Raw genomic sequence first — 24,472 nt, forward strand, 5'->3', positions numbered from 1 at the left:
CTCTTTTTAAAGACAGCTGTCTACCAGGCTGGAGTTACACTCCACCTAGTATAAAATCCAAATGAGATAATCTAATTTCTCATCTGAAGTTAGATAAAGGAGTGAAGGGGAGACAACTGACAACTGAAACGTTTCCCTTTTCTGTACCCAAATTTTTAAAGATATTTTGTGCATGGTGTTAACGTATTATTCTTTGAACTGGAACTCAATTAGATGATGCGAAAGGTATGTTGTTTAGCTGCGAAAATCAGAGGGACATCCATCCCTAAGGTTTAATCCATTCAAAACATATGGAGCCTTATTAGAGAACATTTTTCTGTGTGTGCACCCAGGCACATTGAAATGGCGAATATCGGAGGGCCGGTTGGAACATACGCCTGCAATGGAATCTGTCCAATTCTAATATTTGTTGTGCCGAGGCGATGTAATGCACTTGTGCGCAGACCCAGGAAAATCTGTCGTATTGTGTCTCCGAAGGCTTCAGCCCAGTTTTTAAAGATTCTTCTTTTCATTTGTCTGTTTGAATTCTGTTTCTTTCCCTGTCTCTATGCTACTCATTTTTTACTTTTATAGAAACTACATTGTTTTTCTCAATTTCTGGGCAAATTTATGTATTTTATGCCAGTTAAGGTTTAAAACCATTTGTGATTACTGATATTTACACGTACAGTACTCCAGGATCTTTCTGTGAATAAAAATATATTTAATTCGGACAACCAGAATTAAGTTATGTAGCCTTCAGATATAGATGAGAACAAACCTGTAAGTTCTTTGTAATGGCCTGGTTCCCCATACATGAATGGGCATACATTTGAAGTGAACAGATGTTCTTAAAGTGCAGGCTCCCTAATCCTAACACAGCAGTATCTGCATTTCTTGGGATTCGTGACTGTAGCTGCGTTTATGGTGTCATACATGTCAAATGTCCTATTTTGTGGAGCTAAATCTTCTAATTCAACGGTTTCTGGTTTCTTTGCTACTATCCTGAGCATACCCATAAAAGTCAGTCTTCAAGTTGCATGCTAAAGGCAATCAGAGGAGAAAATATGGACATGAGGTGCAATCCCTCCTCCTTGGACTACTGATTTGAATTTGGCAGTTTGGTTGTTTGTTCACTTTGAGAACCAAATGTAGGGCAACGCACTGATACCGTGGATTGACAAGACCACAGTGGTCCAAACAAGCGAAATTGCGGGGTTGGAAAAAAAACTCAATCCCCAGCCCTTTGAGTCAGCACGCTGCAGATTTAGCATGTATGCAAGGGGAAATATAGTGGGATCTGCCAGCCTGTCGGGAGTACATAAGACAATGGATGCAAATTAAAAAAAGCAAAAATGCAAATTATAGATATACACAGGTCAGTGAGCATCTGTGGAGAGAAGAGTCAAGTTAATGTTTTGGGTTTAACCCCTCATCAGAACTGTGAAAATGAACAAGCATTTAAATAGAATCAGAGCAAAATAGAGAGGGAGGCAAAGAAAAAATATGAAAGAACATTGGGCTGGGAATTCATCAGCTTTCCGCCCATTTACCGCCATAATGGCATGTTGGCCTTCATAGTGAGGGGATTTGAGTACAGGGGCAGGGAGGTGTTGCTACAGTTGTACAGGGCCTTGGTGAGGCCACACCTGGAGTATTGTGTACAGTTTTGGTCTCCTAACTTGAGGAAGGACATTCTTGCTATTGAGGGAGTGCAGCGAAGATTCACCAGACTGATTCCCGGGATGGTGGGGCTGACCTATCAAGAAAGGCTGGATCAACTGGGCTTGTATTCACTGGAGTTCAGAAGAGTGAGAGGGGACCTCATAGAAACGTTTAAAATTCTGACGGGTTTGGACAGGTTGGATGCAGGAAGAATGTTCCCAATGTTGGGGAAGTCCAGAACCAGGGGTCACAGTCTAAGGATAAGGGGTAAGCCATTTAGGACCGAGATAAGGAGAAACTTCTTCACCCAGAGATTGGTGAACCTGTGGAATTCTCTACCACAGAAAGTAGTTGAGGCCAATTCACTAAATATATTCAAAAGGGAGTTAGATGAAGTCCTTACTACTCGGGGGATCAAGGGGTATGGCGTGAAAGCAGGAATGGGGTACTGAAGTTTCATGTTCAGCCATGAACTCATTGAATGGCGGTGCAGGCTAGAAGGGCTGAATGGCCTGCTCCCGCACCTATTTTCTATGTTTCTATGTTTCTATAAAATTATTTACCATTGGACCGCCGATCTAATAATTTACTGCCAAAATACCACCGGCGGTAAATTCATCGGTGATTATCTGCCAGCGGTAAAAACAATACCGCCACCCTATTTTTTCACCGTTTTTATGATGTCAATCGGTGTGCAACACCCAAAAATTACTGCCGGCAGTAATTTTATCAATACCACCATTTTTGCCACCGGCCTAAAATACCACTGAAAACTGAAGTCTTACCTGCTCGGACACAGTGGTAATGACGCCATTTTGAAAAAGGGAGCCGAAGTTCAGTGCATGAAAGGATTTTGAGAAGGCTACGTTTTACACACTGAGCTTTGAGAGCTTTATGTGAGTTGCATTCGCTTTGAAGGTATTTGAGCATAATGGGGCCTATAATATCTCTGCCAATAATGCTGGCTACTTATTCTATGCAGAATAGAGCTGGAAGGAGGTTTATTCAAGAGCATTGAGCGTAATCAAAGCTTGCAGACTTATGAGGAGGAGGCGTTATCCCCAACGGGTTTTCAGGGAGAAGCGCTCATATTTGCACCTGTCTGAGGCACAGTGTGTTGGAAGGCTGCGCTTTCGAAAAGAGGTGGTCACAGAGATATGCCAGCTCATAATGGCAGACCTGCAGCCTACCAGCACCAACAGGACTGCACTGCCCGTTGAGGTGAAGGTGACTGCGGCACTTGCCTTCTATGCCACCGGCTCCTTTCAGACATCAGCTGGGGACATATGCTGCAGCACACTACACATCGCTGCATTTGCCAGGTGACTACTGCACTGCACTGTGTACGCACGCAGGATGGACTTTATACACTTCCCAATGACCAGGGAGGCATAGAATGAGCGGGCTGTGGGTTTTGCACGAATTGCTGGCTTCCCCAAGATTCAGGATGTCATTGGCTGTACGTCCATCGCCCTGTGAGCACCTTTACAGGAGCCAGAGGTTTACCGAAACCGAAAGGGATTCCACTCCCTGAATGTACAGGTTGTCTGCGACCATATGCAGCGCATCATGGCAGTCAATGCCCAGTTTCCAGGGAGCATCCATGTTGCTTTCATCTTGTGTGAGAGCACTGTCTCTGACCTGCTTGAGCGTCGGCCACAAGGTCACAGCTGGATGCTGGGGGACAAAGGTTACGGCCTCGCCCACCTGACTCATGACCCCTCCTCCGGAATCCTCCGACAGAAGCCGAGCATCGCTACAATGACAGTCATAAAGCCACACGCAATATCGTCAAAGACAATTGGACTGCTCAAGCAGCACTTTCGATGCCTGGATCACTCGAGGCAGCCTGCAATACCACCCAGAGCAGTCGCTGAGTTCATTGTGGTGTGCTGCATCCTACACAACTTAGCCATCATGAGGGGACAGGAATTGCACTGGGAACTGCAGGACCACCTGAGGAGGGGAAGGAGGAGGAGGACGGAGGAGCCTGTCGAAGAACCCATGCCACCACCACCATGACGGGAGGCCTCGTGGAGCTTTCACCACTGCAAAACTCTTAAATCAGCAACTCTTAAATCAATGTTTTGCTTTAACAGTGAAAGTTGTGTTTCACCTTTGCCTGGCCACTCTATCCCACCATGTTGACTATTACCTGTCTTATTCGAAAAATGAGAGACTGCACAAGAATGGTTAAGTTGAACAAAATGATTTATAAAACACGTTAAATTTTTGAAAACTTTGATAGCTAAATAAATAAATACATTTTTGAGAGAACAATAACGATATAACAAACAAAGAAAACAACCCCCCCACCCCCCCCACCAAACTTATTTTTAACTGCTGACACATTTTTCTCCCCACTCCCCCCGATCTTAACCCCCCCCCCCCCCCCCCCCCCCTTGCTTCCTCCCACCACCCCTACCCCTGCCCGCATTGGGACCAGGAAGTTGTGTAGCAAGGCGCCCAGAGCAATAGATGATAGCAATGCGATGTGTGGGTCTACTGGAGAAGATTTGGGTATGGAAGGCACGGCTTCTGAGTCGGAAGGCTGTTGTTCTGCCTCCCCACTTACAGGTGCTGTCGGTCTGGTGCTATGACACAGGGGGCTGCAGTGCCAAAAGTCGAGACCATCAATTGCCTCATGGCATTGACAGCTTCGGTGTTTTCCCGGATCGCAGCAACCATTTGCGACATGTCCGCAGCTTGTCTGGCAGATTGTGCGGCGATGTTGCTGGAAATGCCACCCAGGGCCTGGAGGAGCTCTAGATCCAGTCCGATGCTCAGACAGGCCCACCATGTCCAAGTTTGCGTCTGCCTGTCTCTCAGCAGACCGGTTTTGCCAACTCAACCGCCATAGAGGCGGCATACGGGGTTCTACCCTTGGGGTGCTTTGCTGCATATCACTTGGTCACGCTGCCTCGGAGGTGGGGATCCCTTGAAATTTGAGACCGCAGCTAAAATCAGTGCTGACTCGCCTAATCCCTCCACCCCCAACTCCTCCTCCACTTCCCCCTCCACCCCCACTGTCACTGACAACACCCCCTCCCCCCCCGCAATAGCCGTCTCCTCCCATGGGTCCTCTGGGCACCCCTTATCCTCCTCTTCCTCCTTGTTGACCCAAGCATAACAGTATCAGGTGGAGGCTTCCATATGTGGCGCATGCAACTCCTCATCTGAAATTAGAAAACAACAGACGAGTGATTAGCAGCAGGGAAGGGGGCAGGGTGACATGAGTACGGTCACATAGCGCAGGCTTATTTGAAGGACTGCATTATGTCGTCGAGAGACACTGCTTCACATTACCCGAAACGGAGTCCACAGACACTACATGACATTCCATTATATGACCCCAACCCATCCCAGGGATTTTGCAGGACTTGCCCTCAGTTGCAGTCATGGGATCAGCACCTACACAGGTAGTTGATCTGTTGTGGGCACCAACTGGGGCTGCCATGCGTTCCTCAACCTCAACGGCTGCATGTTGGGTGGATCACCCCCTCTGCGTCGCTGCTCACTTCGATTGTGAGCCAATTTCTTCTGCAAAAATGACAATAGCAATGCTTAACCGAATTGCCCTTCTACTCTTGTGGCACACACAGGTAGTCATCAAAGCACTTGTAACATACTGTGCATTTAATACAGTCCTCTGTTTAATGTCCCATTAAGCTGCACATGGTTCATGAGAAAGAGAAAAAGGTTAGTAAAGACAAACGTAGGTCCCCTGCAGTCAGAATCAGGGGAAGTCATAACGGGGAACAAAGAAATGGCAGACCAATTGAACAAGTACTTTGGTTCGGTATTTACTAAGGAGGACACAAACAACCTTCCAGATATAAAAGGGGTCAGAGGGTCTAGTAAGAAGGAAGAACTGAGGGAAATCCTTATTAGTCGGGAAATTGTGTTGGGGAAATTGATGGGATTGAAGGCCGATAAATCCCCAGGGCCTGATGGACTGCATCCCAGAGTACTTAAGGAGGTGGCCTTGGAAATAGCGGATGCATTGACAGTCATTTTCCAACATTCCATTGACTCTGGATCAGTTCCTATCGAGTGGAGGGTAGCCAATGTAACCGCACTTTTTAAAAAAGGAGGGAGAGAGAAAACAGGGAATTATAGACCGGTCAGCCTGACCTCAGTAGTGGGTAAAATGATGGAATCAATTATTAAGGATGTCATAGCAGCGCATTTGGAAAGAGGTGACATGATAGGTCCAAGTCAGCATGGATTTGTGAAAGGGAAATCATGCTTGACAAATCTTCTGGAATTTTTTGAGGATGTTTCCAGTAGAGTGGACAAGGGAGAACCAGTTGATGTGGTGTATTTGGACTTTCAGAAGGCTTTCGACAAGGTCCCACACAAGAGATTAATGTGCAAAGTTAAAGCACATGAGATTGGGGGTAGTGTGCTGACATGGATTGAGAACTGGTTGTCAGACAAGAAGCAAAGAGTAGGAGTAAATGGGTACTTTTCAGAATGGCAGGCAGTGACTAGTGGGGTACCGCAAGGTTCTGTGCTGGAGCCCCAGCTGTTTACACTGTACATTAATGATTTAGATGAGGGGATTAAATGTAGTATCTCCAAATTTGCGGATGACACTAAGTTAGGTGGCAGTGTGAGCTGCGAGGAGGATGCTATGAGGCTGCAGAGTGACTTGGATAGTTTAGGTGAGTGGGCAAATGCATGGCAGATGAAGTTTAATGTGGATAAATGTGAGGTTATCCACTTTGGTGGTAAAAACAGAGAGACAGACTATTATCTGAATGGTGACAGATTAGGAAAAGGGGAGGTGCAACGAGACCTGGGTGTCATGGTACATCAATCATTGAAGGTTGGCATGCAGGTACAGCAGGCGGTTAAGAAAGCAAATGGCATGTTGGCCTTCATAGCGAGGGGATTTGAGTACAGGGGCAGGGAGATGTTGCTACAGTTGTACAGAGCCTTGGTGAGGCCACACCTGGAGTATTGTGTACAGTTTTGGTCTCCTAACTTGAGGAAGGACATTCTTGCTATTGAGGGAGTGCAGCAAGGTTCACCAAACTGATTCCGGGGATGGCGGGACTGACCTATCAAGAAAGACGGGATCAACTGGGCTTGTATTCACTGGAGTTCAGAAGAATGAGGGGGACCTCATAGAAATGTTTAAAATTCTGATGGGTTCAGACAGGATAGATGCAGGAAGAATGTTCCCAATGTTGGGGAAGTCCAGAACCAGGGGTCACAGTCTAAGGATAAGGGGTAAGCCATTTAGGACCGAGATGAGGAGAAACTTCTTCACCCAGAGAGTGGTGAACCTGTGGAATTCTCTACCACAGAAAGTTGTTGAGGCCAATTCACTAAATATATTCAAAAGGGAGTTAGATGAAGTCCTTACTACTAGGGGGATCAAGGGATATGGTGAGAAAGCAGGAATGGGGTACTGAAGTTGCATGTTCAGCCATGAACTCATTGAATGGCGGTGCAGGCTAGAAGGGCCAAATGGCTTACTCCTGCACCTATTTTCTATGTTTCTAAGACATCGAAGTGCAGAAACATCTTTTAAGATCTCAAAGCCATCTTAATAATGTGTAAAGATCATTCATGGCAAATAAGGTGCAACATACCTCCAGCAACATGTCAGATTTACAATGTAAGTAATCAAGGAGTGCATAAGTAAAAATATTACTTACTCACGCGTATGTGCAAAGGTCATTCCACCTCTTCTGCACTGCTGGGACAACCGGTGGATGTCGCCCGAGGAGGACACCTCCTCAGCAATAGCAGTCCATATTCTTCTTGCACCAGATTTTAATTGACCACCCCTAAACAGTTGTCCTCATCTGGCCTCCGCTGCTGCCACTAGTACCTCTAAGGCATCTAAGCTGAATTTCCTGGCCCTTTGCCTGGCTACCTCATCGTGCTGCATCTTCCCTTTCAAAAGCCTCAGGATGACTGAGAGCTGGGCGCACTCTGACCCTGACATCTGACTAGAATCGCGGGGGGATTTGAGCATGCGCAGAGGTCCATTTCTTTTCGGCGGCAAAAGCCCGAGTTGTGCAAAACTGAAAATACCGCTACCGCCGGTCAACATTTGACCAAACTAGTGGCATTCAGTCATAGCGGTACTTCGGCAACTTAAAAAAAAACTCGATCTGCAAATACCGCCAAAAAACTGGTGCTAGCGATTTTGATAAATTTCCAGCCCAATGATCTGTAATCACTTTTTTTTGAAAAAATGACATGGTTATATGGCTGAGATAATCTTTGCAGCAGACGATGGAAAGACGCATAATTGATATGAGAAATAAAGAATTTGAGAGTAGCTGAGGCAGTGTGAGGTTAATTGAAACAGAAGATGCGCTCTGCAGCGTTGAAGTTTAAGTATGCAAAGAAACACTCCATAAGAATGCAATCCAGGCCAAATTTGGGAAGAGGTTACTAGTGTCCTGCTCCAAGTTGATGGATACTAGACAATAGCTTTGGTCTGTTTGTATGCCCAGCACCAGGCGGCGCCATCTACTCATACAGTGGCACCTTTTGTACTAAACTTAAATGGGGTTCCTTTACTGACCGGCTAACTTGAACAGCCTTCATGTTTTTTCAAAGCATCAATGCTTTGACCTGTCTCTTTGATATTAGGACCATTTTGACACGGCTCCTTGTTATGTGAAGATCCTGTGGGCATGAATACTCAGATCCATATCAACAACAGCAACTTGCATTTATATAGCATTTCTCTTTCAAAAGTCTCAGATAAATGGATGACACAGAGCTTGGGGCACTCTGACCCTGACTAGAATCGCGGGGGGGGCGGGGGGAGGAATCGAGGGGAAAAAATCCGTGACCATCTTTCCCAGAACTCCATGTTTGAATCCCTTCAATCTGGTTCCGCCCCTGCCACGGTACCGAAACGACTCTCATCAGTCACAAATTACATCCTTTGTGACTGACAAAGGTAAACTATCCCTCCTCATCCTCCTGGACCTGTCTGCAGCCTTTATCACAGTTGACCACTCCATCCTCCTCCAATGCCTCTCCACCATCATCCACCTGGGTGGGACTGCACGCGCCTGGTTCCATTCTTATCTATCTAATCGTCGCCAGAAAATCTTCTGCAATGACTTCTCTTCCCACTCCCGCATCGTTACCTCAGGTGTCCCCCAAGGATCTATCCTTGGTCCCTCCTATTATCTATATGCTGCCCCCTGGCGATACCATCCAAAAACACGGAGTCAGTTTCCACATGTACGCTGACGACACCCAGCTCTACCTCACTACTACTTCTCTCAACCCCTCCATGGTCTCTAAATTGTCAGACTGTTTGTCCAACATCCAGTACTGGATGAGCAGAAATTTTCTCCAATTAAATATTTTGAAGACTGAAGCCATTGTCTTTGGTCGCCACCACAAACTCTGTTCCCTAGCCACTGACTTCATCCATCTCCTTAGCATCTATCTGAGGCTAAACCAGACTGTTCGCAACGTAGGCATCATATTTGACCCTGAAATGAGCTTCCAGCCACATATCCGCGGCATAACTAAAACCACCTATTTCCATCTCTGTAACATTACCTGCCTCCTTCCCTGCCTCAGCTCATCTACTGCTGAAACCCTCATCCATGCCTTTGTTACCTCTATGACTTGACTATGCCAATGCACTCCTGGCTGGCCTCTCACATTCTGCTCTCGGTAAACTTGAGATCATCCAAATCTTGGCAGCCCGTGTCCTATCTCGCATCAAGTCCCGTTCACCCATCACCCTTGTGTTTGCTGACCTACATTGGCTCCTGGTTAAGCAATGCCTCGATTTCAAAATTCTCATCCTGATTTACAAATCCCTCCATGGCCTCGCTTCTTCCTACCTCTTTAGTCTCTTTCAGTCTCATAACCCCATGAGATATCTGCGCTCCTCAAATTCTGCCCTCTTCAACATCTCTGATTATAACTGCTCAAGCATCGGTGGCTGTGCCTTCAGCTGCTTGGGCCCTAAGCTCTGGAACTCCCGCCCTAAACCTTTCCGCCTCACTACATCTCTTTCCTCCTTTAAGCCACTCCGTAAAACCTACATCTTTGACCAAGCTTTTGGTCATCTGTAATTTCTTCTTGTGTAGCTTGGTGTCAGATTTATCTGTTTTGTCTTAGAACACTGCTGTGATGTGCCTTGGAACGTTTTACTGCGCTAAAGACGCTATATAAATAAAAGTTCTTGTTGTAAAACGTCCCGAGGCATTTCACAGGAGCTTTGTCAAACAAATTTTGACACCGAGCCACTTAAGATATTGGGACAGATGACCAAAAGGATAGTCAAAGATGTTTTAAGGAGCATCTTAAAGGAAAAGAGAGAGGCAGAGAGGTTAAGAGAGATAATTCCCATGGCCACCAATGGTGGAGTGATTAAAATTAGAGATGTGCAAGAGGCCAGATTTGGAGGGCTGCAAAGATCTCGGAGGGTTGTAGGCAATGTTCCCTCTTATTTTTGGGGGGTGCACGGCCCCTTTAAGGTGCTGCGGCCCATTCGTGCAAAACTTTACATTGCAAAAGCCGGTCCCAGACTGCGTGGTACCGCGTACCTTATAGGGGACATTGGTTGTAAGGCTGGAAGAAATTAGAGATGGGAGTGGCGAGGCCATGGAGGGATTTGAAAATAGGATGAGAATTTTAAAATCAGTTGCCAGACCGAGAGCCAGTATGGGTCAGCATGCACAGAGGTGATGGTGAACACGACTTGGTGCATGTTAGGATATGGGCAGCAGAGTTTTGGATAAGCTCAAGTTTATGAAGGGTGGAAGATGCCAAGGGAGCATTGTAATAGTCAGTCTAGAATTAACAAAGGCATGGATGAGGGATTCAGCAGCAGATGAGGTGAGGCTGAGGTAGGGGCGGAGTCGGGTGATATCACTGAGGTGGAAGTAGTGTTGATGGAGCAGATATGGTTGCAAGTTCATTGCAGGGTCAAATATGACACCAAAGTTGCGAATGGTCTTGTTCAGCCTCAGACAGTTGCCATGGAGTTGATGGCTAAGAAAAGGAGTTTATGACTGCCCGAAAATAATGGTTTCGGTCTTCCCAATTGGAGGAAATTTCTGCGATCCATTACTGGATGTCGGACAAGCTGTGTGACACATTACAGACAGTGGAGGGATCGAGAGAGGTAGTGATAAGGTAGACCTAGGTGTCGTCAGCGTACATGTGGATCCTGACGTGTTTTAGGATGATGTTGCCGAGGGGCAGCAGATAGAAGGGAAATAGGACGGAGCCAAGGATCGAACCTTGGGGGACTCCAGAGGTAAAATAAGCCATTGCAGGTGATTTTCTAGCTGTGGCTGCTTAGATAAGACTGGAACCAGGTGAGGGCAGTCACACAGCTGGCCGGTGGAGAAGAGGCACTGGAAGAGGATGGTGTGGTCAACTGTGTCAAAGGTTGCAGGCAGGTTGAGAATGAGGAGGGATAGTTTACCACGGTCATAATCACATACAATGTCATTTATGAATTTGATAAGGGCAGTTTCAATACTATAGCGGGGGCAGGGGGAAACGTGATTGGAGGGATTCAAACATGGAGTTGCAGGAAAGACTGGTATGAATTGGGAGGCAACGCCGCGTTGAAGGACTTTAGAGAGGAAAGGGAGTTGGAGATGGGCAGTAGTTTGCTGGGTCAGTTTTAAGAGCGCAAGAATTACTAGCGGGAGTAGGCCATTCGGTCCTTCGTGCCTGCTCCGCCATTCTATAAGATCATAGCTGATCTTCTACCTTCCCACACTATCCCCATATCCCTTGGTTCCCTTGGTTCCCTTAGTTTCCAAAAATCTATCGCTCTGTGTTTTGAATATACTCAATAACTGAGCATCCAAAGCTCAGTGTCAGCTGTAGCTCAGTGGGTGCACACTTGCCTCTGAGTCAGATGGTTGTCGGTTCAAATCCCACTCCAGGGACTTGAAGGCACAAAACTAGGCTGACACTCCAGTGCAGTGCTGAGGGAGTGCTGCAGTGTCAGAGATGCCGTCTTTTGGATGAGTCGTTAAAGCTAGGGCCCGTCTGCGCTCAGGTGGGCGTAAAAGATCCTATGGCACTATTTCGAAGAAGAGCAACGGAGTTGTCATCGGTGTCGGGGCCAATATTTATCTCTCAATCAACATAACAAAAACAGATTATCTGGTCATTATCACATTGCTGTTTGTGGGAACTTGTGCACAAACTGGCTGCCGCGTTTCCGACATTACAACAGTGACTACACTCCAAAAGTTGTAAACCACTTTGAGACATCTGGTGGTCGTGAAAGGCGCTATATAAATGCAAATCCTTCCTTCCTTCCTACTCACTCTTTTTCCCCCCCCCCTCATTCGTCTCTCCCCCCTCCTCACTCGTTTCTCCCCCCTCCTCACTCGTTTCTCCCCCCTCCTCACTCGTTTCTCCCCCCTCCTCACTCGTCTCTCCCCCCTCCTCACTCGTCTCTCCCCCCTCCTCACTCGTCTCTCCCCCCTCCTCACTCGTCTCTCCCCCCTCCTCACTCGTCTCTCCCCCCTCCTCACTCGTCTCTCCCCCCTCCTCACTCGTCTCTCCCCCCTCCTCACTCGTCTCTCCCCCCATCTCACTCGTCTCTCCCCCCTCCTCACTCGTCTCTCCCCCCTCCTCACTCGTCTCTCCCCCCATCTCACTCGTCTCTCCCCCCATCTCACTCGTCTCTCCCCCCATCTCACTCGTCTCTCCCCGCCCCTCACGCGTTCCCTTCCCCGCCCCTCACGCGTTCCCTTCCCCGCCCCTCACGCGTTCCCTTCCCCGCCCCTCACGCGTTCCCTTCCCCGCCCCTCACGCGTTCCCTTCCCCGCCCCTCACGCGTTCCCTTCCCCGCCCCTCACGCGTTCCCTTCCCCGCCCCTCACGCGTTCCCTTCCCCGCCCCTCACGCGTTCCCTTCCCCGCCCCTCACGCGTTCCCTTCCCCGCCCCTCACGCGTTCCCTTCCCCGCCCCTCACGCGTTCCCTTCCCCGCCCCTCACGCGTTCCCTTCCCCGCCCCTCACGCGTTCCCTTCCCCGCCCCTCACGCGTTCCCTTCCCCGCCCCTCACGCGTTCCCTTCCCCGCCCCTCACGCGTTCCCTTCCCCGCCCCTCACGCGTTCCCTTCCCCGCCCCTCACGCGTTCCCTTCCCCGCCCCTCACGCGTTCCCTTCCCCGCCCCTCACGCGTTCCCTTCCCCGCCCCTCACGCGTTCCCTTCCCCGCCCCTCACGCGTTCCCTTCCCCGCCCCTCACGCGTTCCCTTCCCCGCCCCTCACGCGTTCCCTTCCCCGCCCCTCACGCGTTCCCTTCCCCGCCCCTCACGCGTTCCCTTCCCCGCCCCTCACGCGTTCCCTTCCCCGCCCCTCACGCGTTCCCTTCCCCGCCCCTCACGCGTTCCCTTCCCCGCCCCTCACGCGTTCCCTTCCCCGCCCCTCACGCGTTCCCTTCCCCGCCCCTCACGCGTTCCCTTCCCCGCCCCTCACGCGTTCCCTTCCCCGCCCCTCACGCGTTCCCTTCCCCGCCCCTCACGCGTTCCCTTCCCCGCCCCTCACGCGTTCCCTTCCCCGCCCCTCACGCGTTCCCTTCCCCGCCCCTCACGCGTTCCCTTCCCCGCCCCTCACGCGTTCCCTTCCCCGCCCCTCACGCGTTCCCTTCCCCGCCCCTCACGCGTTCCCTTCCCCGCCCCTCACGCGTTCCCTTCCCCGCCCCTCACGCGTTCCCTTCCCCGCCCCTCACGCGTTCCCTTCCCCGCCCCTCACGCGTTCCCTTCCCCGCCCCTCACGCGTTCCCTTCCCCGCCCCTCACGCGTTCCCTTCCCCGCCCCTCACGCGTTCCCTTCCCCGCCCCTCACGCGTTCCCTTCCCCGCCCCTCACGCGTTCCCTTCCCCGCCCCTCACGCGTTCCCTTCCCCGCCCCTCACGCGTTCCCTTCCCCGCCCCTCACGCGTTCCCTTCCCCGCCCCTCACGCGTTCCCTTCCCCGCCCCTCACGCGTTCCCTTCCCCGCCCCTCACGCGTTCCCTTCCCCGCCCCTCACGCGTTCCCTTCCCCGCCCCTCACGCGTTCCCTTCCCCGCCCCTCACGCGTTCCCTTCCCCGCCCCTCACGCGTTCCCTTCCCCGCCCCTCACGCGTTCCCTTCCCCGCCCCTCACGCGTTCCCTTCCCCGCCCCTCACGCGTTCCCTTCCCCGCCCCTCACGCGTTCCCTTCCCCGCCCCTCACGCGTTCCCTTCCCCGCCCCTCACGCGTTCCCTTCCCCGCCCCTCACGCGTTCCCTTCCCCGCCCCTCACGCGTTCCCTTCCCCGCCCCTCACGCGTTCCCTTCCCCGCCCCTCACGCGTTCCCTTCCCCGCCCCTCACGCGTTCCCTTCCCCGCCCCTCACGCGTTCCCTTCCCCGCCCCTCACGCGTTCCCTTCCCCGCCCCTCACGCGTTCCCTTCCCCGCCCCTCACGCGTTCCCTTCCCCGCCCCTCACGCGTTCCCTTCCCCGCCCCTCACGCGTTCCCTTCCCCGCCCCTCACGCGTTCCCTTCCCCGCCCCTCACGCGTTCCCTTCCCCGCCCCTCACGCGTTCCCTTCCCCGCCCCTCACGCGTTCCCTTCCCCGCCCCTCACGCGTTCCCTTCCCCGCCCCTCACGCGTTCCCTTCCCCGCCCCTCACGCGTTCCCTTCCCCGCCCCTCACGCGTTCCCTTCCCCGCCCCTCACGCGTTCCCTTCCCCGCCCCTCACGCGTTCCCTTCCCCGCCCCTCACGCGTTCCCTTCCCCGCCCCTCACGCGTTCCCTTCCCCGCCCCTCACGCGTTCCCTTCCCCGCCCCTCACGCGTTCCCTTCCCCGCCCCTCACGCGTTCCCTTCCCCGCCCCTCACGCGTTCCCTTCCCCGCCCCTCACGCGTTCCCTTCCCCGCCCCTCACGCGTTCCCTTCCCCGCCCCTCACGCGTTCCCTTCCCCGCCCCTCACGCGTTCCCTTCCCCGCCCCTCACGCGTTCCCTTCCCCGCCCCTCACGCGTTCCCTTCCCCGCCCCTCACGCGTTCCCTTCCCCGCCCCTCACGCGTTCCCTTCCCCGCCCCTCACGCGTTCCCTTCCCCGCCCCCTTTTCTCGCGTTCCCTTCCCCGCCCCCTTTTCTCGCGTTCCCTTCCCCGCCCCCTTTTCTCGCGTTCCCTTCCCCGCCCCCTTTTCTCGCGTTCCCTTCCCCGCCCCCTTTTCTCGCGTTCCCTTCCCCGCCCCCTTTTCTCGCGTTCCCTTCCCCGCCCCCTTTTCTCGCGTTCCCTTCCCCGCCCCCTTTTCTCGCGTTCCCTTCCCCGCCCCCTTTTCTCGCGTTCCCTTCCCCGCCCCCTTTTCTCGCGTTCCCTTCCCCGCCCCCTTTTCTCGCGTTCCCTTCCCCGCCCCCTTTTCTCGCGTTCCCTTCCCCGCCCCCTTTTCTCGCGTTCCCTTCCCCGCCCCCTTTTCTCGCGTTCCCTTCCCCGCCCCCTTTTCTCGCGTTCCCTTCCCCGCCCCCTTTTCTCGCGTTCCCTTCCCCGCCCCCTTTTCTCGCGTTCCCTTCCCCGCCCCCTTTTCTCGCGTTCCCTTCCCCGCCCCCTTTTCTCGCGTTCCCTTCCCCGCCCCCTTTTCTCGCGTTCCCTTCCCCGCCCCCTTTTCTCGCGTTCCCTTCCCCGCCCCCTTTTCTCGCGTTCCCTTCCCCGCCCCCTTTTCTCGCGTTCCCTTCCCCGCCCCCTTTTCTCGCGTTCCCTTCCCCGCCCCCTTTTCTCGCGTTCCCTTCCCCGCCCCCTTTTCTCGCGTTCCCTTCCCCGCCCCCTTTTCTCGCGTTCCCTTCCCCGCCCCCTTTTCTCGCGTTCCCTTCCCCGCCCCCTTTTCTCGCGTTCCCTTCCCCGCCCCCTTTTCTCGCGTTCCCTTCCCCGCCCCCTTTTCTCGCGTTCCCTTCCCCGCCCCCTTTTCTCGCGTTCCCTTCCCCGCCCCCTTTTCTCGCGTTCCCTTCCCCGCCCCCTTTTCTCTCGTTCCCTTCCCCTCCCCCTTTTCTCTCGTTCCCTTCCCTCCCCCTTTTCTCTCGTTCCCTCACTCTCCCCCTTTTCTCTCGTTCCCTCACTCTCCCCCTTTTCTCTCGTTCCCTCACTCTCCCCCTTTTCTCTCGTTCCCTCACTCCCCCTTTTCTCTCGTTCCCTCACTCTCCCCCTTTTCTCTCGTTCCCTCACTCTCCCCCTTTTCTCTCGTTCCCTCACTCTCCCCCTTTTCTCTCGTTCCCTCACTCTCCCCCTTTTCTCTCGTTCCCTCACTCTCCCCCTTTTCTCTCGTTCCCTCACTCTCCCCCTTTTCTCTCGTTCCCTCACTCTACTCCTTTTCTCTCGTTCCCTCACTCTCCTCCTTTTCTCTCGTTCCCTCACTCTCCTCCTTTTCTCTCGTTCCCTCACTCTCCTCCTTTTCTCTCGTTCCCTCACTCTCCTCCTTTTCTCTCGTTCCCTCACTCTCCTCCTTTTCTCTCGTTCCCTCACTCTCCTCCTTTTCTCTCGTTCCCTCACTCTCCTCCTTTTCTCTCGTTCCCTCACTCTCCCCCTTTTCTCTCGTTCCCTTCCCCTCCCCCTTTTCTCTCGTTCCCTCACTCTCCCCCTTTTCTCTCGTTCCCTCACTCTCCCCCTTTTCTCTCGTTCCCTCACTCTCCCCCTTTTCTCTCGTTCCCTCACTCTCCCCCTTTTCTCTCGTTCCCTCACTCTCCCCCTTTTCTCTCGTTCCCTCACTCTCCTCCTTTTCTCTCGTTCCCTCACTCTCCTCCTTTTCTCTCGTTCCCTCACTCTCCTCCTTTTCTCTCGTTCCCTCACTCTCCTCCTTTTCTCTCGTTCCCTCACTCTCCTCCTTTTCTCTCGTTCCCTCACTCTCCTCCTTTTCTCTCGTTCCCTCACTCTCCTCCTTTTCTCTCGTTCCCTCACTCTCCTCCTTTTCTCTCGTTCCCTCACTCTCCTCCTTTTCTCTCGTTCCCTCACTCTCCTCCTTTTCTCTCGTTCCCTCACTCTCCTCCTTTTCTCTCGTTCCCTCACTCTCCTCCTTTTCTCTCGTTCCCTCACTCTCCTCCTTTTCTCTCGTTCCCTCACTCTCCTCCTTTTCTCTCGTTCCCTCACTCTCCTCCTTTTCTCTCGTTCCCTCACTCTCCTCCTTTTCTCTCGTTCCCTCACTCTCCTCCTTTTCTCTCGTTCCCTCACTCTCCTCCTTTTCTCTCGTTCCCTCACTCTCCTCCTTTTCTCTCGTTCCCTCACTCTCCTCCTTTTCTCTCGTTCCCTCACTCTCCTCCTTTTCTCTCGTTCCCTCACTCTCCTCCTTTTCTCTCGTTCCCTCACTCTCCTCCTTTTCTCTCGTTCCCTCACTCTCCTCCTTTTCTCTCGTTCCCTCACTCTCCTCCTTTTCTCTCGTTCCCTCACTCTCCTCCTTTTCTCTCGTTCCCTCACTCTCCTCCTTTTCTCTCGTTCCCTCACTCTCCTCCTTTTCTCTCGTTCCCTCACTCTCCTCCTTTTCTCTCGTTCCCTCACTCTCCTCCTTTTCTCTCGTTCCCTCACTCTCCTCCTTTTCTCTCGTTCCCTCACTCTCCTCCTTTTCTCTCGTTCCCTCACTCTCCTCCTTTTCTCTCGTTCCCTCACTCTCCTCCTTTTCTCTCGTTCCCTCACTCTCCTCCTTTTCTCTCGTTCCCTCACTCTCCTCCTTTTCTCTCGTTCCCTCACTCTCCTCCTTTTCTCTCGTTCCCTCACTCTCCTCCTTTTCTCTCGTTCCCTCACTCTCCTCCTTTTCTCTCGTTCCCTCACTCTCCTCCTTTTCTCTCGTTCCCTCACTCTCCTCCTTTTCTCTCGTTCCCTCACTCTCCTCCCTTTCTCTCGTTCCCTCACTCTCCTCCCTTTCTCTCTTTTCTGATTTCCTCCCTCTCTACCTCTCTCTCCTCCTTTTCACTCTCGCCCCTCCCGTGCGCTCGCCCTCGCCCCTCCCGCGCGCTCGCCCTCGCCCCTCCCTTTCTCACACCAAGGCCCTCTATCATTGCAGTAAGACTTTTTTACTCTTGTACTTCAACCCCTTTGTAATTTTGAAGGAAAGGAGTGATGATGTCTGATTTGAATGGGAGGGGCATAGTAGCTGAGGAGAGGAAAACGTTTAAAGTATCAGCTAACATGAGGACCAGGAGGGAGGTTGGGTGGTCAGCAGTTTAGTGGAATAGGGTCGAGGGAGTAGGAAATGGGTCTCATTGACGAAATGGGTCTCATTGACAAGATGAGCTTGGCAAGGGCATGATGGGAGAGAAATTAGACAAAGAAGCAAGTTCAGGACAGGGGGGAACCTTAGGGGATGTTTGGCCTGGTGGACTAAGTGAAGGGAGGGAAACGGCAAAGACAACTGAACAAATCGTATCAATCTTATTCACAAAGGTCTGTGAGCTCTTCGCACTTGTTGGAGTTGAGGGTGGAGCAGGCGGGGGAGGGGTTTAAGAAGACGGTTTGTAGTGGCGAAGGGAAGATGGGGGTTGTCTTTGCATTGCAGGATGATCCTGGAATAGAGAACAGTTTTGGCAGAGGAGTACCTTATGTGCCCCAGCCATATCTGGCGATGACTGGCTAACCCAGTTGTCTGCCATAAATGCACAAATCCGTGTCCCTTGGACTTGAGGGAGCAGAGGTGAGGGCTGTACCGGGGGAGTGACCAGAGTGAGTGAATGAGTGAGAGAGAGAGAGAATGGTTTTAATGGACAAAGATATTAAAGGTGATGGCGAGGGTGTGATTGAGTAGATTGAGCTGCAGAAATGTCATGGTGAATGAAGGGATAAAGGCTAGATAGTTGGGAATTTGAAAGTACAGATATAAGTGATGTAAGATTTGGATCACCGGTCACGCACACATTACCCAAAGGGGTCTTGGGAGTCATAAGGCGTTTTATTAAGGAGCAGTAGTCAATACAACACATAGTCAAATACAACACACAATCAGAATAAACATATTAGACATATGACCGTGACAAGCATCGGTCCCGATCGGACAGACGGCTGGCATGCACAAACAGCTCTTCTTTGCACCGTCTGTGTTAAAAAGCCCTTTAGATATCTCTCTTAGTAGGTCTGGGTCTGGGGTAGAAGATAGACAGGACTGTCTAACCTGTAAGAGCTCTTCCCAAACCAAGGTGCCCAATGGTATGTCGAGTTCTTTGTCTCAACTCTCAGATGAAAATCCTGCCCCGTCCCATGAGGTCATTCTTTTGCTTATCTCTTGTTTGGACCTCTGGTTACCTTCTCTTGGAGAGTTTGTTTGTCAAGGTTGCTTGCTTGACCTCTTGTCAAGGTCTGTTTTTGCGTTATACCCATGTATCTCAGCTCTCTGTACAACTCCTTATCTGACCCGACTGGAATCCTTCTGTGTCATCAGCTTGGGCAAACTACTGAGCTAGGGCACCCATATAAGACTGTTATTTCTTTACAATTCACAATTTCTTCCAATCCACGATTTCTTTGTGACCTGGGGACAGTTTTTTCCAGGGTAGGACACGGAAGGACAAAGAGTTGGGAGAGGGAAAGGGGATGTGAGTGGAGAGCAATACAAGGAAGTGATCAGAGATTGCCTTATCTGTGATGGACACAATTGGAGTAGAGAGGCCATGTGAGATGCTATGGTCGAGTGGGTGGCTCTGAATATGGGTAGGGGAAGTTATATGGAGGGAGAGATTAAGGAAGGATAGGAGGGCAGTGAACTCAGGAGAGCGAGCACAATGAGTTGAGATGGAGATTGAAATCATGGGATGAGAGGAGAGCAATGAAGATATCTCGGTGAGAAACTTGGGTGGGTGGTAGAAAACAAGGATTTTAAATGAGAGATTAGAGAGATGGAACAAGGTGAGATGCTCAAAGGAGGAAAAGTTGCCAAAGGAGTAGGGGAACAGACCAAGGTGTGATTGTGTGATAAGAGCCACACTGCCACCATGGTAGTTTGATCGGGGAAGTGGTGGAAGGAATAGCCAAGAGGGGAGGCTTCATTAAGGGGGAAGGTGTCCTCTCAGTCAGCCAGGTTTCCATCAAGGACATGATGTCAATGTAATCATCTACAATAAACTCATGGATGGAATAGTCTTGTTCACAAGTGAATGGATATTCTGGAGGGAGATGCAGCGAGGGGTGGTGATCGTCAATCCGCTGGCAGACTCTACAGGGTCGGTATTGGGAGGAGTGAGCAGGACAGGAAGGAGGTTGGCGAGATTAGTCCCCAGTGGTGTGGGAAGGTTGGCAAGAGAGTTGGATGAGGCAATTGGGGTTGCTGTTGGTAAGGAGGCAGTAATGAGTGCTTCGATAGACCCTTCGGAGGATGCCAAGTGAGGCACAGAGGGAAGATGTAAGATTATCTAAGAGGGAGTCAAGTCTGGTTTATTACTCATTAATTCTCAATCCAGGATGAATGAACATAATACGTTGGTATCTTGTTTGGCATGCAGCTAATGCTATGCTTAATCTCTAGTTTTTATCTGTGGAGATTCTTGAATATCTTCCCCCCCCCCCTGTGACCATATTTACACAGAAGATTCTGGTTCTTAAAGGCTACTAGCTCTAATTCTCAATGGGCTATTCAGGATCCCAAATGGGATGAACATGACACATTCAATGACCCTGAGGCCTTTCACTTGATGACCTGACTCTTTAAAGAACTGGTATAGATCATTTGAGATTCTGGAAAACAGTAAGAACGCGCTTTCCAAGGACAGCTTCCACCCTGAAAACATGCAATTACTGCTGGATGTTGTAAAGAGCTAGCAACTTATCCACTTAATGGAGGGCCTGAAAGGTTCAACACTTCATTCCTCGGGTTTATTCAACTTAATTCCCATTCAGAAGTTGTTATGGACAGAACTATTTAAACTTGGGGGTTCTTAAGGTCTTAATTCTGTCATTAACTATCTCAGAATCGAGGGTCAATGAACATAACATAGAAACATAGAAAAAAGGTGCAGGAGCAGGCCAGTCGGCCCTTCGAGCCTGCACTGCCATTCAGTATGATCATGGCTAATCATTCAACCTCAGTACCCTACCCCAGCCTTCTCTCCATACCCCCTGATCCCTTTAGCTGTAAGGGCCCCATCTAACTCCCTTTTGAATATGTCCAATGAACTGGACTCAACAACTTTCTGTGGCAGAGAATTCCACTGGTTCACAACTCTCTGGCTGAAAAAGTTTCTCCTCATCTCGGTCCTATATGGCTTACCCCTTATCCTTAGACTGTGTTCTGGACTTCCCCAACATCGGGAACATTCTTCCTGCATCTAACCTGTCTAGACCCGTCAGAATTTTATACGTTTCTATGAGATCCCCTCTCATTCATCTAAATTCCAGTGAATATAAGCCTAGCCGATCCAGTCTTTCCTCATATCAGTCCTGCCATTCCGGGAATCAGTTTGGTGAACCTTTGCTGCACTCCCTCAATAGCAAACACGTCCTTCCTCAGATTAGGAGACCAAAGCTGCACACAATACTCAAGATGTGGTCTCACCAAGGCCCTGTACAACTGCAGCAAGACCTCCCTGTTCCTATACTCAAATCCCCTCGCTATGAAGGCCAGCATGCTATTTGCTTTCTTTACTGCCTGCTGTACCTGCATGCCTACCTTCAATGAGTGATGTACCATGATACCCAGGTCTCGTTGCACCTCCCCTTTTCCTAATCTGTCACCATTCAAATAATCTGCCTTCCTGTTTTTGCCACCAAAGTGGATAACCTCACATTTATCCACATTATATTGTATCTGCCATGCATTTGCCCATTCACCTACCCTGTCCAAGTTCCCCTGCAACCTCTTCGCATCCTCCTCGCAGCTCGCACTGCCACACAGCTTAGTGTCATCTGCAAACTTGGAGATATTACATTCAATTCCTTCGTCTAAATCATTAATGTATATTGTAAATAGCTGGGGTCCCAGCACTGAACCCTGCTCGTCACTGCCTGCCATTCTGAAAAGGATGGCAGGCAGTTTATTCCCACTCTTTGCTTCCTGTCTGGAACCATTTTTCTATCCACTGTAAGTATCTTGTTTGGTATGCAGCTAGTACTATGCTTAATTCTATTAATTTTGACCTAAAATCAGTTGCATTCCATTGGCCTTGTGAAATCATCCTGTTGTGAAGGTTTATCCACTTCATATTTTTATCTATTGGAAGAAACTTGGCTTATATGGGCACTTTCTTGTTTTGTAGGTGGAAATAGGGACTTCGATCTAAATAGAATGTTTGTTTCCTTTAAACAAGGTATTGGGGAAGCCCATTACAAAGCAGAGGTTTCAAAAGAGGTTAATAGTGCTTAATGTTCCCTGGTAAGTGCCATCAGATAAAGTTAGTTAACTCTACTTGCACAATGGCCACCTTGTGGACCAACTTGGGGAAGGCTCTTGTAAAAGCTGTCTATCTGGAGCCCAATGTTTTCCTAAAGTATGGTCAGAATTGATGAGTGTTTTAGCATGCTGTACATTTTGACCTGAAAGTGTAAATGTTCAGAGATGTATCCCCAATGTTCTTGTTTTTGTACTGTTGTGATACACTTCCTGATTCAACACAGAGATTGATGAATAAAATATATTTAGTGTAGGTATTGATTGATGTTCAGTCTTTATATAAGCGCTCTCCCAACGTGACTATTTTCTGACCGATGTTGCTGATTATAATCTACGATTGAACATTTTATAGTTAGATTTTAGCACCGTTTTATTGGAACTTGATGTTGGGTGCTTGCCTGCCTCAAAACGAGGCCATGACATAGCAGAACTGAGAGGAGAAAGAAAATGATCTATGGCTGGAGTTTAGATTTTTTTTTTTAAAGAGACTGTTGCTAGGTAGGTGATTCACCTTTTCTTTTTTTCCCTCTCCCGGATAGAGTGAATTCCTGATTGAACACGAATGTAAACATCTTTTAATAGAACAATGAAGGCGATGCTTGCAGTTGTTAATTTACATTATTATATGGTACACTTAATGTTCTCTCGTTTCTAGAGCTACCTTCATTCATTCTTTGAGGCAAGACAGCTGTCTCTCCAGGAATTAAATTACACCCTGGGTGTATCATTATTCTGTTTTTTGTGTTTTGCTCTTCTGAAAAAGGAACCGACATATGAGAATAAAGATTCCCTTGATGCGATGCACGAAAAGACCTATTAAATGGATGCTGATAAACAGATTGTCATACAGTGTTGTAGAAAGTTACATGCATTGTTAAGGGGCAGTAGATTTTTAAAGGCACACATTTCCTTTTGAAGTATTTATTAAGATTCTTGGTTAGTAATTAATCTATCATATTTTATTTCAGACCAGTTTTAAAGTTATTAATGATACTGATGCTGGATATGTCAAGGGGATTATGTACAAGCTTAGCAATCAACTGCTGCTGTTTGGTCAAAGCGCCTTGAAAATGACGGTAAATATTTTAAAGAAAACTTAACGGTGTAATTGTTAATTTTTCCCATTTTCCCACATATTTCCCTTACCTGAAGTAACTTACGCCAAGGTACAGTTCCATAGGCAACAGTACCTGGTTAAATGGCCATTCTTCATGTGTGCCCCTGGGCAGTATGTGTAGGTGGGCTGATTGTTTATGTGGCGAGGCTTCGCTCATCACAAAGTTCTCATAGAGTTTTGGTGGAGTCATTGCATAGAGAGTGGGAATAGAGAAACTGTGGCCTTGTTTTTTTTTAGAATGTAATGTTTTGTTTTGTTTTTCTTCTAGCCAGATACACTGAAGCAAAATGCAATGCCCCTACTCCAGCTTGGTTCGGATTGGCTAAATTAGCGCTAATCAGGGATGGAACCTATGACCATTTTGATCTGTGTAGCTCACTATCCAGCCATAGAGTCCGTTTGCTCACCAAGCTAATGTTAGCCGCTTTTTCTTTTTCATTATGTTTTATCCCTCTCCCTCCCAATGCATGCGCACACACATGGATATAATCTGTGATTTGTTTATCTTTTCTTATCCATCTGCTCATCACAATCCATTCTCAGACCTGCTATTAATATTAAACCAGTTGCTAGTACAGATGCTACAGAGATCTGGATTGATGTGCCTTCTTTAAGTGCCTGCATGTTGCAATAATTTCCACACCTTTTTTTAAGGTTCACATTCTCAACAGGCCAATATTCCCCAAGCCAGGATTGCAGGCAAGAGGCATGTTCATGCAACCATATTCATCATAGGCAGTCCCTCGAACGAGGATGACTTGTTTCCACGAGAGTTCACAGATGGTCCAATGTTCCAGTCCTGAACTCCAGTTGAGGGGATGGAAGATGTGTGAATTTTTTTTTTAAACATGTGGTGACCGTTGCTCATCAGCCACCACACGGGCTTGACAGAACTAGGCCTTTATCCAGTGGCAAAGATTAACCAGGATGACTGGAGACCTGTTCTGCATGGACTTAGTGCGTGCGCGCAGATTCGTGCTGCACCTGGGTCCTCGGCTCTTCTGAGCCTCGTACCCTCATTCGCCACACCTCCGCCACGATGTTCCAGGGCCTGGAGCTCCAGCTCTTTTATAGCCCCGACCTGCGGTGGTCTCACACAGGTCGGGGCGGCCCACAATGTTAACTGCTACGATAACTGCTGAATAGTTTGTAGGAGTCCCTAAATTAAATTTTCCATCTCTCTCTGTTACTTACAGTCTATGTAACATTTGTATGTATAGACTCCCTAGTGCATCTGATATTGAATAGATTTTCCTTTTTGTTCAGGGTTCTGCTGAGAAATTAATTGAAGAAACAAAAAAATCCCGTATACCAGATGAACATCCCAGATATGAATCTCATATGGCAGCGATCTTGGGGATTTGCCCAGGTAATTTGGGTTTCAAATAGATGATAAACTTTGTTTAATCTGTAAAGTGC

General features: G+C 49.9%; 1 protein-coding gene across 2 annotated transcripts in view; it reads left to right on the plus strand.

Annotated features, from left to right (window-relative positions):
• LOC139264517 (uncharacterized) overlaps window positions 1–24,472 on the plus strand; it is a 122,027-nt gene that overhangs the window by 79,250 nt on the left and 18,305 nt on the right. For both annotated transcript variants that reach the window (XM_070881102.1, XM_070881103.1), the window contains exons 21-22: window positions 22,905–23,012; window positions 24,320–24,422. In XM_070881102.1, coding sequence (XP_070737203.1) covers window positions 22,905–23,012; window positions 24,320–24,422 — 211 coding nt within the window. The remainder of the gene's footprint in view (window positions 1–22,904; window positions 23,013–24,319; window positions 24,423–24,472) is intronic.

Source organism: Pristiophorus japonicus, chromosome 5 (assembly GCF_044704955.1).
Source record: "Pristiophorus japonicus isolate sPriJap1 chromosome 5, sPriJap1.hap1, whole genome shotgun sequence".
In the NCBI taxonomy this organism is placed as follows: domain Eukaryota; kingdom Metazoa; phylum Chordata; class Chondrichthyes; family Pristiophoridae; genus Pristiophorus; species Pristiophorus japonicus.